The 18850-nt window shown below is 40.4% G+C and overlaps 1 protein-coding gene across 3 annotated transcripts; it reads left to right on the top strand.

Moving 5' to 3' along the window:
- The first annotated feature begins 961 nt into the window (after nt 1–961).
- LOC133877282 (DDT domain-containing protein PTM-like) lies at nt 962–18649 on the top strand. Of its 3 annotated transcripts, none has more exons than XM_062315523.1 (10): nt 962–1115; nt 1257–2199; nt 2844–3551; nt 3819–5070; nt 14239–14527; nt 14722–14846; nt 15020–15486; nt 15589–15617; nt 16099–16617; nt 16726–18649. In XM_062315523.1, the coding sequence occupies exons 2-10, from the start codon at nt 1400–1402 to the stop codon at nt 17787–17789; spliced, it is 5253 nt and encodes a 1750-aa protein (XP_062171507.1). In that variant the 5' UTR covers nt 962–1115; nt 1257–1399; the 3' UTR covers nt 17790–18649. The 3 variants fall into 3 exon arrangements, with proteins under 3 accessions (XP_062171507.1, XP_062171508.1, XP_062171509.1); XM_062315524.1 differs by having other exon boundaries at nt 1056–1115; nt 1314–2199; XM_062315525.1 differs by lacking the exon at nt 962–1115 and having other exon boundaries at nt 1845–1980; nt 2061–2199.
- The last annotated feature ends 201 nt before the right edge of the window (nt 18650–18850 follow it).

Here is an 18850-nt window from a genome sequence, read left to right on the forward strand (position 1 = left end):
CGCTTTTATAGTAACAAAAAGCTTTTGCGAAAAAGCTTTATTTTTAAACTTTTCATAAAAGTGCGTTTTTGCATTTTTTAAAGCAACAAAGTCAAATAAATACTTTTTTAAGTTTTTACCAAAGAGACCAATTTTTGTTTTATACAGTTTTCTATGTACTAAAAGTAGTTTTTGAGTTTCTAAACACAATCCCAAACAGACTCTAAATCTCATGCGATGCTGAGGTCGAAACCTTGAAGATCACCAAGGTTTTTGAAACCCGGAGCATTAGTGAAATACTTGGGGAAATTGGGTTTGGGACATAATGCAATCTTGGTTTAGTTCTTTCTTCTTCTTCTTTTTTTTTTTTTTTTTAAGTTTTTTTATACATTTATATATGTTATTATTATTATGAATGACGAATATCCTTTTATAATTGAATATCACATGGGATATTAATGGAATTTGTCAAGATTCTGGACGAAAGTTAATAGTAGAGAGTGGAGACTTATTTGTTATTTTTACATACTATAAGGAATTATGAGAATATTTTTATACCATAAAAAACTTATTGCAAATTAACCTAACAATAGAGTAATTATAGACGTCATGCCCATATATATCTTGTGTCCCTCTAATAATGATGTGTCTTTTAAAATTACTAATAGACTTGTAATTAATCATTATTAAATTTTGATAAAATGATAATTTTAAAAGCCATATTATTGTTATAAGGATACAAGAAAAACATAAATATGACGTATAGAATTACTCATAATCACGTAGAATGAATTTACATCTTTTCCTAATTAAAAATCACTTATCCAAAATCTCTCTGTTAGTAAGGCCAAAGCTTATTTACAAAAAAAAAAAAAAAAAAAAAAAAAAAACCCTCTTTCGAATCGGGAAAAAATATCTTATTGAAATTCGAGTGTTCTTTGACTCGGACGAGTTGTATCAACTCGGTCTCAGTGAGCGAGTTCCGAGTCAAATGTACCATCCGACTCGCTATAATAAACTTGGTAGAGGAGTGAAGAGAGGCTGCAGTTCTCTCCTATTAGGGCTTTCCCTCTCTCTCTCTCAACCCCCAATAGCCGCATAGACATCTTCAATGGCAGTTATCAAATCCTAACCAGGTATTTTCGATTCATTTAGGAGCAAAACGTTTCGATATTGCAGTCTATTATTCGAAACGTCATGTTTTTATTCAGATAATAAACTGTTTTTTTTTTTTGGATTATTAATCGATTAAATTTCATCTTTCCTTTGGTTTATAGGAGCTGCACAAACCCTAATTCTCGCAGCAATTTAAACGAGGTATTTTATTCTTTTAGGTAAAATAGATGAAATAGAGATAGAAATTGGTTGCGATTGGATTCAAATTTGGGGTCCGATCAGATTTAAGCTTTATATCCGTCAAATGGAGCCTCCGGTGGCGAGATCGAGGGGTCGGCCCAGGAAACGGCGAAAAGAGGACGAAAACAACGCTCTGGGTCCCGACACCAAGAAGCGGGCCGTGGAGACGAGATCGGTGGTTCTGGTGGGACGGTACGTGCTGAAGGAATTCGACGGCAGTGGGATTTTTCTCGGGAAAGTTGTACATTACGACCAGGGGTTGTATAGGGTCAATTACGAGGACGGTGATAGTGAGGACTTGGAGAGCGGCGAGGTTCGAGGGTTTATGCTGGGCGATAATGATTTCGACGAAGATTTGGGTAGAAGGAAGGATAAATTGGATGAATTAGTATTGAAAATTAGGGCAAACAATAACAGCGCATCTGAGAAGAAAGCGTTGGGCTCGATAAATAGAGGGGATAAGGTTGAAACATCTACATTGAGTGAGGTAGAAAATAATGGGGGAGAGGTTGAAGGCGATGCTGATTCATCGAGTGATTCGGGTGAGTATGTGAGGGATAGGGATTTGGGGTTCGATGAAGAGACTGCGCCTATCCCACCACCTGAGCTACCACCTTCTTCGGGAACCATAGGTGTGCCGGAGCAGTATGTTTCAAATCTTTTCTCTGTTTATGGTTTCTTGCGGTCCTTTAGTATCCCTCTGTTTTTGAGCCCGTTTACTTTAGATGATTTCGTGGGATCACTTAATTGTCGTGTTGCAAACACGTTGTTGGATGCCATTCATGTCACATTGATGCGTGCGATGAGGCGTCATCTGGAAACGCTGTCATTGGATGGCTTGGTGCTTGCCTCAAATTGCTTGAGGTACGTGCTTTCATCTCTTTATGTCTTCTGTTGATAAAACTAATATCTTTAACTTCTGAATTAAATTACAGTGAAGTTGTTGTGTCAGAATTTTTGCACTAATAATGTTTGGTGGAATTAACTACTCACTAGTTTTCCTCTTGTAGTGTGGATGTTGGTAGTAATTTTTTATTCTGTTATGTTTGGTTGCTAAGAAAGGTAGGAATAGATTAGGTTTTTCGACATCTGGGTTTTACAAAACTGTGTTACATACTTAACTGTGCTTGATGCATCTATTTCATTCAATTGGGCACTGTATTTTGTTATTTTAAAACCAGAAGCACTGATCTCATAAGGTAATAATGCATATATTCCTTTCTCTGTTGGCAAGCAATTGAACAGATGGATTTTATTGATCTGTTCGTTAAAATCGATGTTGGGATTGGGGTTTCCATTCCTAGTATATCTTAAGTGATTTTATGAGATGTCCTTCATTTCTTTTCCCATGACTCCCTATTATATATCTTATATATTATAAGATATAAATTTGGTTTGTCATATCATTATATACATCTATGTTTTTATACTAAAACTATGTATGAAACATGCTTTTATTTCCAATTCCCACTGTTATAACTTCAGTTTTGTCCCTTTTTTTTTTTCAGAAGCATTGACTGGGGCTTGCTTGATTCATTGACTTGGCCTGTTTACTTGGTCAACTATTTGACAGTTATGGGATACACAAAGGGACCTCAGTGGAAAGGATTTTATGATGAGGTTTTGGTCAGGGAGTATTATTCCTTACCTGCAGGTAGGAAGTTAATGGTTTTGCAAATCCTATGTGATGATGTCTTAGAGTCTACCGAGATAAGAGTTGAGATTGACATGCGTGAAGAATCAGAAGTTGGATTAGATTGTGATACAGAAGCAACCAATCCTCCTGAAAACGGGCCTAGAAGAGTCCACCCTAGATATTCCAAAACTTCTGCTTGCAAGGGCAGGGAAGCTATGGAGATTATTGCAGAAACCCACCAGATAAAGTCACTTGGTAACCCAAATTTTTTGGGTTTCAAAGGTACTAAACAGGATTTGGATGCTGCTGATGTTGATGTGGATCGAAATGGTGATGAGTGCCGGCTTTGTGGCATGGACGGGACCTTGCTTTGCTGTGATGGGTGCCCATCAGCATACCATTCAAGGTGTATTGGCGTGATGAAAATGTTTATACCGGAAGGGCCATGGTACTGTCCAGAGTGCACTACTAATAAGATTGGGCCAACTATTGCAATGGGAACATCACTTAAAGGTGCAGAAATATTCGGCATAGATTCATATGAGCAGATCTTCTTGGGTACTTGCAACCACTTACTGGTGTATGTCTTCAATGTCTTTGTTTTAGCCCCCTTCGTTATTCTTAATCACATTATACTGAATGTTTGATAAACCAGCCTATTTGTTTTTAGTGGAATCATTATTGTTGTCTAGCTTTGTGAAGCACTTGGTTTTTGAACTTTAGTCCTTGTCCACCTTATCTCAGACTTGTTCTTTAATCCCATCTTTATGTGTTGCTTTAATTTTCTCATTTTTTTTTTGGTAATACCATTAACCCATTTGTTGGCTTATGATATTAATAATTGCAGGCTTAAGGCTTCTATAGACAGAGAACCGTGTTTCAGATACTACAATCAGAATGACATTATGAAAGTCCTGCAAGTTCTTTGTTCATCTGTGCAACATAGAGCTTTATACTTGGGGTTTTGTAAGGCAATTTTACAATATTGGTCCATCCCAGAAAGAGTCTTATCTCTTCCAGTGATGAATGAAACACGTATAAACTTAGCAAGCATAAAGAATTATGCCAACTTTCCTACTCTATCATTGCCACCTGGCAAGGAAGACCAAAAAGTACTTGATACGCTTGAGAATGAAAACTATTTGTATAATGAAAATCAAAGCGGTGTAGATTATGTGGCAGTATCATGTCTGCAGACCTCCTTGGATAGGACTACTCAGACTGACCTTCCTGGGTCTTGTAGCAGTAGTGGCACAAGACGACGAGAATGCGCACTTACGGATATGAAGCTAACTGAGAGGATTAAAATGGACTCTACCATTTCTAATGGTTCAGTTAGCCAGCAAGCTCATCCGTCTCACTTGAGACACCAAATTTTGGTTGACAGATCAGGTGCAGTGGACCTTACTACATGCACCTCCAGAAACAGCAATGACAGTTATAGTGGGCATATGAATGGTATTTGTTTTCCTGTGAATTTGGCCTCTCAAAGCAAAGAAGGTAATCGAGCAGGTTCTGGAAAGGGTGACAGAGATTCAGTTGATGATTTTTTATACTTGGGTTCTTTTTATAAACCTCTTGCTTACATAAATAACTATATGCATGGAGAGTTTGCTGCATCTGCTGCTGCTAGACTGGCTGGTCTTTCATCAGAGGAAACTCAGGTTTCAGACGCACATACTTCAGAAAATTTGAGGAAAGTTGCATCTTCCAACAATCTTTTGCAAGCAAAAGCCTTCTCATTAACAGCCTCCCGTTTCTTCTGGCCAAGTTCTGAAAAGAAGCTTGTGGAGGTCCCAAGGGAAAGGTGTGGTTGGTGTCTTTCTTGTAAGGCCCCTGTTTCAAGCAAGAGGGGATGCATGTTAAACCACGCTTGCCTGTGTGCCACCAAAGGTGCTATGAAGATCCTTGCTAGCCTTCGTCCCATTAAGAGTGGAGAAGGGAGTCTTGTTTGCATTGCAACATACATTTTGTATATGGAGGAGAGTTTACATGGTCTGATGGTTGGCCCCTTTCGGAGTGCGAGTTACAGAAAGCAATGGCGTAAACGAGTTGAACTGGCTTCAACTTTCTGTGCAATAAAAGCTCTTTTACTTGAAGTAAGTTCTTACATTTCCTGGTCTACTTCGTTATTTGGTGTATATTCTAGTTGGCCTATATCTTCTTCTTCTGTTTTTTCCTCAACTTTTTATTGCTGGTTTTCATGAAAAATGCGTGTTTACTTGATTTTCATCTGAAGTGACCATAATGGTTCTTCGCAATTGATATATTGAATTAGGGGCCAGGGAGCTCAGAGAATATGTTTGAGGGGGTTTAATATAGTTCAGTGTTTGCTTCATAATTCAGCGTTTGTTTCATAATTCATGATTTTCTTTCCCGACTCTAATTGTCATTCATGTGTGTGAATGCAATTAGAGCATCTTGGGGACCTGCATATATATTTTGGAGGTTGACTGCATCAGGTTTATGGTGAATTTTTTCTGTCCAACCATCTACAGGCTTTAAAATTACTCAAATTCCACGGTTGTCTTCCAAGCTGATTTGCAAAAGGATCTAACTGATTGTATATTAAAAATAACCCTTTAAAATTAGAAGATGCCTGCAATTTTTTGTAGCTGCTTTACCCACTGCCATGAATATGCAAAAGAAGCTCTATCGATTAGTTTTTTGTAGTACCCACTTTCATTTAGCTCAATCTCTTGCTTATTGGTTTCGAGCCCAAGCACTGAAGAGATTTGGCTAAGTGTGAGGGGAGTATGCTGAAGTCCTGAAACCACTGAGGAGCTAGCAAGTGCTAAGACTTGAAGTACTAGAAATCTACAGTTTAAGAAAAGTGTAAATGAAAATTTTTGCCCTTTCTAGTTAGGAAGTTCCTTTTGTATACTTTTTGTGTACTTAGGGGTACCGTACGCTTTGAATGAGATTGGTTTTTATTACTAATCTAAAGAAAAGAAGGTGGAAATGAAAACTTCTTGTTGAGCAGCCAAAACCCTTCTAAAATATCATATTTTACAATGTGAAAAGCCTGCTCAATCCCATTGATTCCCTTTAAAAGCTTAGCTGTTCCTCTCTTGCCAGAATATCCACATAGTGTTTCTGTTTACTGAGCCAGGCTTTTTTTAGCACCAAATTCCCATGCCAGCTCGCTCCACCTTCTTCATTGCATATGGAAGCCTCCAGTGCACTGCAAGTAAAGTGAAAACTAAAAAGCCAGTGCACTGTGATAAGCTCCCTTGCTAAATTACTAATGTTCTGTCAAGATAAGTTTATTTGTTACTATCTGAAAAAAGGGATATGTTTAGCAGGACTATACTAATTTGTTTAGTATTCTCTTCCAACATTTTAATTTGTTTCTCCATTGTGTTTTCCATCTTGTTAATTATTGTTTATTCCATCTTCACTATCCTTGTTTTGAATTTTGATTCAAATCTTTCAAGCTTAATGTATACATGTATGAGTTAATACTTATTTGTTTTATGAACTTCTTAAAATTTTGAAGTTTTCATAAATGTTTTTAGGAAACATTTCACAAACTTGAAGTTCATACTGGCATGTTATTACAGTTTTGGTGGTGTTCCATTAATCACCCTCTATTCCCCCCCCCCTTTTAGATACGTTATTCTATTGAATTGCCTTTATTTCTTCTTTGTGGAGTATTCTCTTTTGTACTTAGGCTAGTGTCTCCCTGACGTAGTGGATAATGAGGAAAGAACACGAACATGAGCACCTATGTCTCTTGAAGAAAAGAAACACAAACACAGACTGTAAATGATTGAAATTCTTCCAATTGATTCAAAACCAACTATTATAGAGCTCGCTGAATAAATAATAATTAAAGGCAATCCAAAAAGGAAAATAGAATCACTTAAAAATTAGAAAAAATACTTACTAAGGTAAGGATAAACTAAATATGGAGTATAGAAATCAAAGATATTCTTTTTTGAGAGATATTTTGGTGTTGACAAGTTGTAATTCCGCAATTGTCCTTTCCTTATTGGTGAAGATCGCATCTGTAACTCCAGGGAATCTCGTTTGCAAACCTCTTGAGAACAGAGTTTGCGAACGAGAGAATCTGCTTTCAAAATTAGCCCAGGCAGAATTGCTTGTTTGAAACCTCGTCCATATGAGTTTGCAAACGAGTGAACCTGCTGCCTCTTTCACATCGATCAATTTATCTCATTTGCAAACCTTGTCTAGACGAAGTTTGCAAACGAATGGTTTTGCCCCCCTGAAATTTGTCCAACTAGATTTGCTTGGCTGCAAATCTCGTTCGAACGAGATTGTAGCTGAGTAAATCCGCCTTGTATTCTTACTTATCAAAAAAAATCCGCCTTGTATTCTTAGCTTGGGACTATGCTACATTAGTTACCCCCGCTTGAAATGAACTCGTTCTCTAGTTGTAATTGGAAAATGTAACATCCGGTGGTTGATATAAGACCACATCCCATTGCTGGAAAATTCGTGAACAACATCGCTTGTTTGAAGCTCTCGAAGACTTGGTTTGAAACTCTTGAAAATACTGTTGGACTGCCCCCCCGTCAAAAGGACTAATTTCATGGGGACAATCCCTCCTCTTTCATTGGCTTCACCACTAGTTTCCTGCCATCTTTGAAAAATATGTACACGTTCTCCCGTCCCTTATATTGAGCGTCGACATCAAATTGCCATGGTCTCCCTAAGATCAAATACTAGGCGTGCATGTCAACAACATCACAAACGACCACATCCAAATAACTTCTTCTGATAGAAAACAGAACTCGACAGATTTCATTTACCTCTATTTCAATGCCCTACTTGATCCACCCAATTGTGTGGTGATGGGTGTTTCTCTGTTTTCATCCCCAACTTCGCTACTATAACCTTGGGCACAATATTTTTGCCATTGCCGCCATCTAAGATGACATCACAGACCTTCCTGTTGGCAGTGCAATGGGTATGGAAAAATGTTGTGTTGTTGTGATTGCTTTTGGTGTCGGCAACAATTTTCAAACTAGCACTGATCGAGAAAGCAGCTTGCTTTCATCCAGTCTAATGGCTTCGCCTTCGTCATAGGTGTGAAAGTTATCTTCTGCAGTACCATTCACTCCGCCTTCACTCCCTCCGAATTCGATCTCAATGAGGTTCACCATTTGCCTTCTAGGACATTGATGTGATCGGTGCCTAGGTTGGTTGCACTTGAAACACATGTCTGGATTGAGCCGTGGGCATGGATTGCTGGTTTTAGGCATTGCAATGGTGGGCTTTGGTGTACCATCCTTGCTTCTCTTCCCTCTCAACAGGAGCTGAGGATTGCACCTGTACCTTTTGCGTGTACGTTGGTTGTTTCCCTTGATCTAGTGCCAATCGCGTTGTGTCAGATAAATGTCGTTTAGCTGCTGACACTCTAGTCCGTTCCAACTGCATCTTTGCACGGGTCGTTGGATTGACAACTTTTTTTAAAGTGAACACGGGGTGTATAGACACCTTATCCTGAATGGCTACACGCAATCCCCCAACAAATCTTTGCACTTGTTGTGCCTTCGACTCCATGAGATGGTCATGGGCTCAAAATTCGATAGTAAGAACCGTGACTTGAGGAGTTGCTTCAGTTTTAGCCATGACATCATGAGCCCCTTTTCTTGTTGAGTACATGAAATCTGCAGCTGCTCCCACCAGGCAGAAGCTCTTCCTTTGAACTTGTATGCCACCTGAGATGCACATATACTCGATGTACCTCTCGACTTCTATTAAGTCTAGGAAATCTTCAATGTGAAGATGCTTGTTGGAAGAGGGGAGATCAATTTTCATCCAGTAGTTGTTGGACTACTCGCCAACGTATCTTGGCGCATCGTGTCCTCCATATACACCTCGATAGTCAGCACCTCCATAAGGTTCCTCTCCAAACCTGGCGCCGCTGCCCGCAAAGCCTCCATATCCCGAGCCACCACGCCTTCTGCCTCTATGTTCGGCACCCCCTCGGCCCAATCTGCCATTCCTTTTGAATACCACTCCAGTGAAGTCTTTATTGTCACTGAAATTTTGCTCATGAGTCGGTGGCCGAATTATAGGACCAGGAATATGGTGATGAACTAGATGCACTTGGATTCTGTCATCATCTTGGGCCCCGTCATTCTCATTTTCGAATGAATGCTTCTTGCTGTTGGTGCATTGATTGTTGTAGTTCCTGCTGCAATCGCACAATTGACTCCTCAATTGATCACTGGAATTTTGCTAGTTCAGCTCGCCAAGGAGCCTCCCTCTCTCAATAGGTGTTGTTAGAGGGGTTGCTACCATTGCGTTGTTTGGTCATCTAATCCAGATAAAGCTGTCTTTGATAGATTAATACTACTTGATGTAGCGGGTAGCAAGAAAAGAACACGAACTAGAGTGAATTTGCTTCCAAAATTAGCCCATGCAGAATTATTGCTCGTTTGCAACCTCATCCATACGGGTTTTGCCAAACGAGTGAACCTACTTGCTCTTTCACATCGATTAATTTGGCTCGTTTGCAAACCTCGTCCGGATGAAGTTCGCAAATGAGTGGTTATGCTCCCTCAAATATGTCCAACTAGATTTGCTTGGCTGCAAATCTCGTTCGGGCGGGATTGCAGCCAAGTAAATTTGCCTTTTTATTCTTTGCTTGAGACCGTGTTGCATCACTCCCTTCCCCCCTAACAAGTCATATACTCTCTTTCCACTTTTTAAGTTACTATAAAGATGTTATGTGCTTTCTTATATGAAAGGGAGAAATTCAGGGAAGAAGCTGATAAACAGTAGATTAAGGCTCTTCAAGAGGCCTATCTCTCCTACAAACTATGGGCTCTTCGAGAGGCCCGAGCTCTCCAGGAAATCTAAGACTCAATATTCTCTCTTCATACCTTCCTTCTCCACTCTATGGGTTCTTATAGGGGAGTAACTTTCGCCACCTCATCCCCCTTCTAGAGCCTTCATCCTAACATAATATGGTTAGCTTCTAGATACCTCCAGCTCACTACCCTTCTAGAATACCCCTTACATTGCCCCTCCCTTCAAATGCACCTTGCCCTCAAGGTGCGGATGGAAAAATACAAAGAAAAAGAAAAAAAATAAACCAGTCTAAATACAAGAGACCGAAAAAGCAACCCAAAACCCCATTTCTGGTGGACCCTACAGCATCCACACAGTAGCCCATGACTTCAGTCGGATGGGAAGGATGAGCACTGGAGGCCAAGGCATGAGCAAAGCCCAACTCATGCCGGTGAGAGGACGAAATACCAAACCAACTTCTGTCGCGTGGACCGCCACCTGTCCAATACCGATACGCCCTCCAAGTAGCCTTGAACCTTGCCTGCACGCTGCTGCATCCAAGGCCATATAGGCACCCAAAGTCTCCCGACAAGGAGTCATGTGAGAACAAGCTCCACACAGTACACGTAAAATGGAGCAAGGTGCTGGGAAACATTTTGCCACATTCATCGTAAAACAGGGACTCTGCAAACACTTTAGTCAAAGTGGTGCTGCTTCAATGAGCTTTCCTTGAGAATGCAATTTCCAACCCCAGTCCACCAACTTCACCATATGCAGACCACCCGGCTTCCGCTCAAATGGTCTTCGTCCATAAGCCACCTCAAGTCTAGCCACCCCAAAGCTGAAAACAACAGTCTTCTCATAACCTTTTAGCACTTGAGGGGCTTCATCTACTAAACCTGCATGACCAAGATGATCCACCCTACGTATGGTAAACTTGACAACCACAATGCACAATTTTAGGAGTCAAGGAAAAGACACGGTTTAGGCTATCCAAATATCGACGACCATTAGCAATTGGACCAGCATGGGGTACACCCACAGAGAGGGCCAATGAAAGTGATGGCCTGCCAGACAACTTTTTCCATCATCCCGTTGAAGGCTTCCCAGCTGTGAACCAAGCTCCCAAATGGTGCATACATATCAATCAATGCTGTACTCAGAATAGCGATAGCCCAAAAATCATTTCTATCCATTAATTGACTAGTCCAGTCTCCTAACCCGGTCGCTCCTAACCTCCTACTAGTTATCCAAAAATCATAATAGCGATATGCAAAATTGGAATTTGTATCATCCAAAAACCTTTTAACTAGTTTTGTTTATTATATTTAAGTACATTTTACTAAGATAGAGCCCCTTTCTCCATGTCATAACGTCAATTCGGACTCTTTACATCAACATCTTCTTCCTCACATACCTAGCCTGCTCCCACATTTTTACTTCTCTAGTTCTCTCACCAACATCAATCATAATCGTCAGCTGTTCTCTGAGTAGCTTGTGACACCGTAGCTAGCGGCCATGTGAATCGTCATGTGGTGGCGTAGCTGCTGCTTTCCCCTTCGGGGATTGCCGTGTGAGGTTGGGGATGGAGAGACGTTTCTTTGTGGAGGCTAATTTTTTTTTTTTTTTTTTTTTCTCGGTGGTTAATGGGTTAGATGAGTTGAGGGTGGTGGAAAAGAGGAAAGGGTTTTCTGGGTTTGTTCTGTTGGGATTGCGATACGCTGCTTGGTTAGTTTCTTTGGTGGAAGAGGTGCTGCATAATACTGTTTTTGAGGATTTCGTTAAATCTTTTAGGGAGGGATCGAAAGTGACAATCGTTCGGAGAGGTGGGAATAGATTTGGCCGGTTTTTGGAGGTGGCGGTCTACGTCGTGGACGGTCAGAGAGGGATGACCCTGTTTCCTGAAGGCTGGGATGTGCGGGGCTGGAGCTGTGTTTTTGGGGAGCCGAGTAAAGCTTTGGCTTTTCTTGAAGCCATGGTGAAGGCTCCGTCTTCTCGTGGCACTCCGGTGGGAAAGTTTTTGGGAAAGTTAGCGGGCCCTTTGTCGTTTTTGGAGGTGGCAGTTGGAGAGGGATGACCCTGTTTCCTGAAGGCCAGGATGGGTGGGGCCGGGTTTTTGGGGAGCTAAGTAAAGCTCTGGCTTTTCTTGAAGCCACGGTGAAGGCTTCGTCTTCTCTTGGGACTCTGGTGGGGGAGTTTTTGGGAAAGGTAGCGGGCCCTTTGTCGTTTGCGAAGGTGGTGCGTTCGCCATCAATCGTCCTTATCTTATGCAGCTGATGTTCTTTTTTGTTTGATGAATAATAATAATTTTATTAAAAAATATAAATTCCTCGTACACGAAGAGTACAAGAGAACCAAGAGTACCAAAGTACTAGCTGCTATTACAATCTAGAAATCAAATCAAATTTACCAAATTCCCGGATGGGAAGTTAGAACATGAACAATGGCCCAATTTAGAAGAGATCTTAGGAAGGAAGATTTAAGAAGAAGCACATTGGTCTCACTATCATCAAAGAACCGACGATTCATTTCTCTCCAAATGCTCCACATTAAGAGGGCGAGAATAACTTTCTAGATAGCTTCTCTATGATGTCCATGCCCAAAAAAATTTCAACAATGGAGAAGCTGAAGAACGTTACCAGGCGTGACCCAAGAGACCCCAAAGCTGTTAAGAACTAAGTGCCAAATGTCAACGACATACAATGAAGGAGAAGATGATTAATAGTTTCCTCATCCTTCTTACAAAGGTAAACACCGGATAATCAGCTGAAACCCCGCCTTCTAAGATTGTCCACCGTGAGGATTTTACCCAAAGCCCATAAGAAGAAAGCAATGCGAGGAGGGGCCTTCACCTTCCAAATGCTTTTCCAGGGGAATGAACTAAGCTCTTCACTGTCAGGGGAAGTTAACATCGTATAGTAGCTCTTCACTGCAAAACCATGGCGGCTCGAAGGAGTCCACACCATAGGCTGATCTGTGCTTCTCTATGCACGTGGAATGTGTTGGGTTGTTTGCTCCGACCAGTTTAGAAGAGCTTATAGACGTTGAAGCTGCGATCGTGTCGTCAACGACCGCTACTCTTATCTCGTCTGTTTTTGGGTGTTTTGCAGGTCCGGTGATCAAGTATGGGTCGTTGTCGGCAGGGTCTGGGCATGTTGTTTCGGTTGGGCCTTCTCCTTCTGCTTCGTTCTTCGGTGTTCATTTGCAGGCTTGTAAGGTAGGCAGTGGGTCAAGATTTTCTGGTGACCTTTTAGGGTTGGCAGTGCTGGGTGATAGGATCCGCTTCCCACGTCCCATGATGTCGGAGTCCGTCGGATTTCAAGCCAATGTTGAGATATTGTCGGAAGATGAAGGATGCGAAGTTGATTGGATTGACTGTTGAGTCAGTGGAGGCAACCACTGTCTATCCCTTGGCGAAAAGGCTTTCTTTAGCGGGGGTTTTCTTGGTTCGAGCCCCGCAATGCAGGTTATCTCGTCTCCCTTTGAGATGGGAGAACCATTGCAAATGGATGATCTAGATGGGGCTGGCGTTGGAGAGGAGGTAGAGGTGGGGGTTATAGGGTACCCCTAGGTTGTGTAGGACGCAAAATCGTGCTACCACAATATGGAGATCTCTTTCGAGGGTAATGAAAAGGGTTTTTTGAATTGCTTGACTTTAATTAATGAGGGTTAGTGTCAAGAGGATTCTACTTCCGTTCCTAAGCTTAAAGAGAGTAGAGAGGTTAAGAACTTAGAATGTTCGATTAACTTTGATGCTAGGGGTGTTCGTTCTTGTCGAGGTAAAGGCAAAAAGACTTGATGTTATGTAGTGTAGGGTATTTTTGGCGGGTTTAGGGTTTGGGCTATCGGTCTTGGTGTCTAGACTGTTTTTAGGGTTTTGCGGGTTTTCTCTTTTGTTTTTTTTTTTTTTGTTTTGTTTTTTGGTTGCTCGTGTTTGGTTTCCTTTGTATACTTCTTGTATGCTTAGGGGTGTCTTACGCTTTTTATATATTTCTTCAATTTCCTATAAAAAAAAAACATTTTACTAAGTCGCAAGTGCCTTTCATGTACTTGCCATCCCCTTTTTGTGACGGAACTAATTGTAATTATCTGGGTCTTTGTAACTTGCCCCTAAGAGTATTGGGCAAATGCATGGCATGCAAGTGATCAGGCGTTCCTAGGCGTGGCTTGGTTTGCATCATAATCTGAATACTAGTTTGTAAAGATCTTGCGAAGCTTCTGATGCTTGTAGCCAGATTTAAGTGGCAGTGAAGGATGACTTTGTGAGTTTCAGTAGCAATCAGCTGTGCTTTCAGTATTCAAGTTGTATAATTCTTGCTTGCTGCTACATGTGCATGTAAATTATTTTTTATTTATATATTTATTCTGATAGGCAAACATGACCTTACCCTCCACCTCTTGTTTATGGGGAGAAAATTCCATTTGGTGCAAATTTATTTTAAGGCATGTTTGTGCCCGTGGCATCAATAGTTTGGTTGATGATCTGGGTCTTTTACTTGCAGCTTGAGGAACACATCAATATAATTGCTCTTTCTGGGGATTGGGTTAAGCTGGTGGATGGCTTGTTAGTTGAATCTTCTGTGATTCAAAGTGCTACATCCACTGTCGGAACAACACAGAAACGTGGATTTAGTGGAAGGCGAAATAGGAAACAGTCTGCTGCATCTGAAGTGACTGCTGATGGTTGCCATGACCAGGGTTTCTACTGGTGGCAAGGTGGGAAGCTATCGAAGCTTATATTCCAGAGAGCAATTTTGCCCCGCTCGGTGGTCAAAAAAGCAGCTCGCCAAAGTAAATAAGACACCCCTAGCTTTTCCCTTCCTGAAAAATAATCTTTGTTGTATTGGTCCTTTTTCTTTTTCCTTTCTTTGTCAATAAAATTATTATTCATTAAAAAAAATATTACTGTAATCATTTTTGAATTACAGATTGTTATGAATGTAAGGGAAAGAAAGATATGTACTAATGGTATTCTGGCACATTAGGTGGCTGGAGAAAGATTTCTGGGATTGATTATGCTGATAGTTCTGAGATCCCTAAAAGAAGCAGGCAGTTAGTTTGGAGAGCTGCAGTTGAAATGAGTAAGAATGCATCACAGCTTGCGCTTCAGGTTTGTTCTTGTTTTCCTATATTTTATTGCACGCTCCCCCTCCTTTTTTCTATTCCCCCCCCTCCCTCCCTCCCTCTTGTTAGCAAATTCTGTAGGTTTTATAGCATGTTGAATTATCTTTTGAAGTTTGTAATTGCATAACTTTTTTAGTATACATTTGGAATTTGCATCAGGTCAGATACTTAGACTTTCGATTGAGATGGAGTGATCTTCTTCGTCCTGACCAGAACCTTCAGGATGCAAAAGTTCTAGATTCAGAAGCTTCTGCTTTTAGAAATGCTGTCATTTGTGATAAAAGGATTGTTGAAAACAAGATTAGATATGCAGTTGCTTTTGGGAACCAAAAGCACTTTCCTTCACGTGTCACGAAGAATACCATTGAAATAGAGCGAAGTCAAGACGGAAATGACAAGTATTGGTTTTCTGAATCTCGCATTCCTTTGTATTTGATCAAAGAGTATGAAGAAAATGTTGACAAAGTACTCTTGGCATCTGTTGAGGAGCCCTCGAATGTTTCATTCAAGTTACAAAGAAGAAGGTTGAGAGCTTCCCATAGAGATATATTTTTCTATCTTACTTGCAAGAGAGACAAATTGGACGTGTGCTCTTGTTCCTCATGTCAGCTGGATGTTTTAATTGGGTAATTATTTTATAATGTTTTATTCTTTTTTCCTTTTTGTTCTCTACAGCCTACAGTAACTTGGTCCATGCTCATTAATCTTTTCCTTTGTGTGATCTTCAGGAATGCCGTCAAGTGCAGTGCATGCCAAGGTGCATTAACCCAACCTGAATTTTTTCCTTCTCTCCAGAATGCTTTATTTTGAATTACTAAAATGACCTAAAATGCTTCTTCTTTTATTTTTATTTTTTCCGAATGCCCTATAATACTCACTTCTAATCTGTGTCCATGTCTATATCAAGAAATCTTATATTCACATATAAACATACATATATGTGAGTGTGTGTTGATCATGTATCAAGTTCTAGTGATGTGCAACATTGAGGAGCAACATCTACATGCAGATGGACAATCAGTAAAACTGTAGTGTATTTTCATTTGAATAAAACTTGTAAAAGTTATATAAATTCTTGTGGATTTGTGTGTGAAAGTATTCTTTTGAATCTAGTATATTTAGTGTACTTCGGGATTTCGCTGTCATCTTTCATGTTGTTTAAGATCTTGAAAAGTTGTATTCTATGAAATTTCTGGACCAATAAATCGTATTTAATATTTATGCCATATTGTGGTCAGGTTATTGTCATGAAGGCTGCTCCATACTTTCAACAATTTCCATGAATGAGGATGTTGAGTTCTTGATTACGTGCAAGCACTGTAACCGTGCACATGCTCTTGCTCAAAATGAAAGCAGTAAAGAATCTCCGACCAGTACTTTGGCATTGCATGGGCGAGAATGTCATAACCTACTGACTGTCCCTAAGGGTGGAAGGCCTCCGTGTAATAATCAGCCATTAGCATCTGTCAGAACTCATGATACTCGTTCTGAGTTGAAACAAGCTAGTTCGGATTCTAGTTTGGCGAGTAAAAGCCGTCACAGGCTGTGTTCTTGGGGTGTTATATGGAAGAAGAAGAAGAAGAACAGTGAAGACACTGTCAAGTCTGGCAAGTCTGTCAAGTCTGGCATTGATTTCCGGCTTAAAAACATTCTTTTGAAGGGCAGTTTTGATATCCATCGGTTGGAACCTGTTTGTCACTTGTGCCATAAGCCATATAGTTCTGATCTTATGTATATTTGCTGTGAAGCTTGCAACAGTAAGTTTGCTCTAGATTATATGTTCTGCATTTTTTTCACTGAAAATTCTTCTCTCTGTCTCTCCCCCCTATTTTTTTTTGATGCACTGTATTTGTGGTCATTGGCAGAATGGTATCATGCTGAAGCTGTTGAACTTGAAGAGTCAAAAATTTTTGATGTAGTGGGCTTCAAGTGTTGCCGGTGTCGTAGAATAAAGTCACCAGTGTGTCCTTACACGGACCTTAAAGACAAGCTGCCTGAGGGTAGGAGGACACGTACAAAGGATATAAAGCAAGGACATATACCGGTGGACTCTGACTTTGGAATAATTTCTGAATTTAGAGAGTGGGAACCTGCCACAGTGTTTCACATGGAGGAAGTTTCTAATCAAGAATCTAAAGAGAGTGAACCTGCGACTCCAGTGTTTTCCATGGGGCAAGTTTTGAAACTAGAATCTGTAGATTGTGAATCTGGTACTCTGTTTCCCATGGAGGAAGTGTCAAAACAAGAAAATGATCCTCTTCTTTTCCCTCTTACCAAAGTTGAGCTACTTACTGAGCATAATTCTGAACTGGATATTGAACAGAATACTGCTTCTGGACCATGGCCGCAGAAACTTCCAGTCAGAAGACATGTGAAGCGCGAAGGGGATGTAGATGGTGTAGCTGAAAGCAATCTTTTTCATGCTGAATTATCAACACACCTTGAAACAAACAACTTCCTGGAACCTACAGAGAAAGCATCACCTCCTCAGGCGGAGTGGGATGTTCAAAGTGAGATGATGTTAGACTATGAAGGTTTTAATTATGAAGATATGGAATTTGAACCCCAGACTTACTTCACTGTTACTGAGTTGCTGGCATCTGATGATGTTGGTTCATTCGGTGGGGTTGATGATCCATCTGGGGATTGGTCAAGATGCATGGAAAATCCATCTTCTACAATTTCGCAGGATGAAGTCCCCGAACCGTACAAAGTATTGGATACTTCTAATGACCAACTAGAACCTGCAAATTCTGTAAAGCCTTGTGTTAATATGATACACTGTCAGAGGTGTTCACAGACAGAACCAGCCCCAGATCTTTCTTGCTATATTTGTGGGTTGCAGATACACAGAAACTGTTCACCTTGGGATGAGTCATCATTTGGGGCAGAGAGTTGGAGTTGTGGTGATTGCCGTGAGTGGCGGTAGCTGATCTAGTTGGCCTCTTGAGGTTTTGGATATTTATCTCCTCGTAGTGACTTTCCAAGGGAGATCTTTTAGGTGAGATAGTCGCATACCGAACCACGTTTGACAATTCATTGATGGGAAAGATCATTATCGGAAAGTTCATTCTCCTTGCTGTTGAAGTTAGGAGAAAATCTTGTAAATGCTATGGTTGATGTTTCAAAGGCCAACTAGTTTCTACTACTGCCTGGGGTTTTGATGAGATGGTTGCTGCTTCCCGACGAAAGTGCCCTTTTTTCTGACGGATTCAGTTTTCTCGTTGGGAAGTTTGGAAGAATGGCTTTTTGAATGTAGATTGGTGGGTTTGATTGATGCTAGGAGGTCGCCATATTATCATACAAAATGGATAATTTTCAACCTAATCAAATATAGGAAATATGCCGTGAATTAACAAGCCACAGATATTTACACTGATCTTGGAAGATAGGCAGGCGTTTTTTGTGCTTGTCTCATTGAATTGCTTGTATAAAGAGTATAGTTCTATCAATTTTTGCAATCAATCGGAGTCGACAGTCTTTACCATACCATTGAAGAGAATACTTTGGTTCAATTTGAAAGCAACCAACTTCTGGCAATAGGCCTTCAGTCTTATTCGTTGTAAAATAGCATATTTTTAGGGCAGCGTGGTTTGTCAAGTTATTATTACAAGTGAACCACGAGGGCTACTAAATCTAGTTGGATGAGCATTGAGCAAGGGTGGGAAGGAAATGAAATCTTCTTATTCGTTGATATTATTTTGCAGTCCGTGTTGTAAAGAAAGCGGGAAAATTTTAGAACTCCATTACAGATACTGTTGTATTTGGACTGATTATCCTCTTCCTCTATTGACTTTCACAGCTTGCTAAGATAATACGTGTGTGTGTACTTAGATTTTTCTTTTGGACTGATTATCCTCTTCCTCTATTGACTTTCGCAGCTTGCTAAGATAATACGTGTGTGTGTGTGTACTTTTTTTTTTTCTTTCGCTCTAAAAAACAGCCCAAAAATTTGTTCTAGAAAAATCTTGAAAATGAGGTTGCCGCACC

The sequence above is a fragment of the Alnus glutinosa genome, chromosome 9 (genome assembly GCF_958979055.1).
Source record: "Alnus glutinosa chromosome 9, dhAlnGlut1.1, whole genome shotgun sequence".
In the NCBI taxonomy this organism is placed as follows: Eukaryota; Viridiplantae; Streptophyta; class Magnoliopsida; order Fagales; family Betulaceae; genus Alnus; species Alnus glutinosa.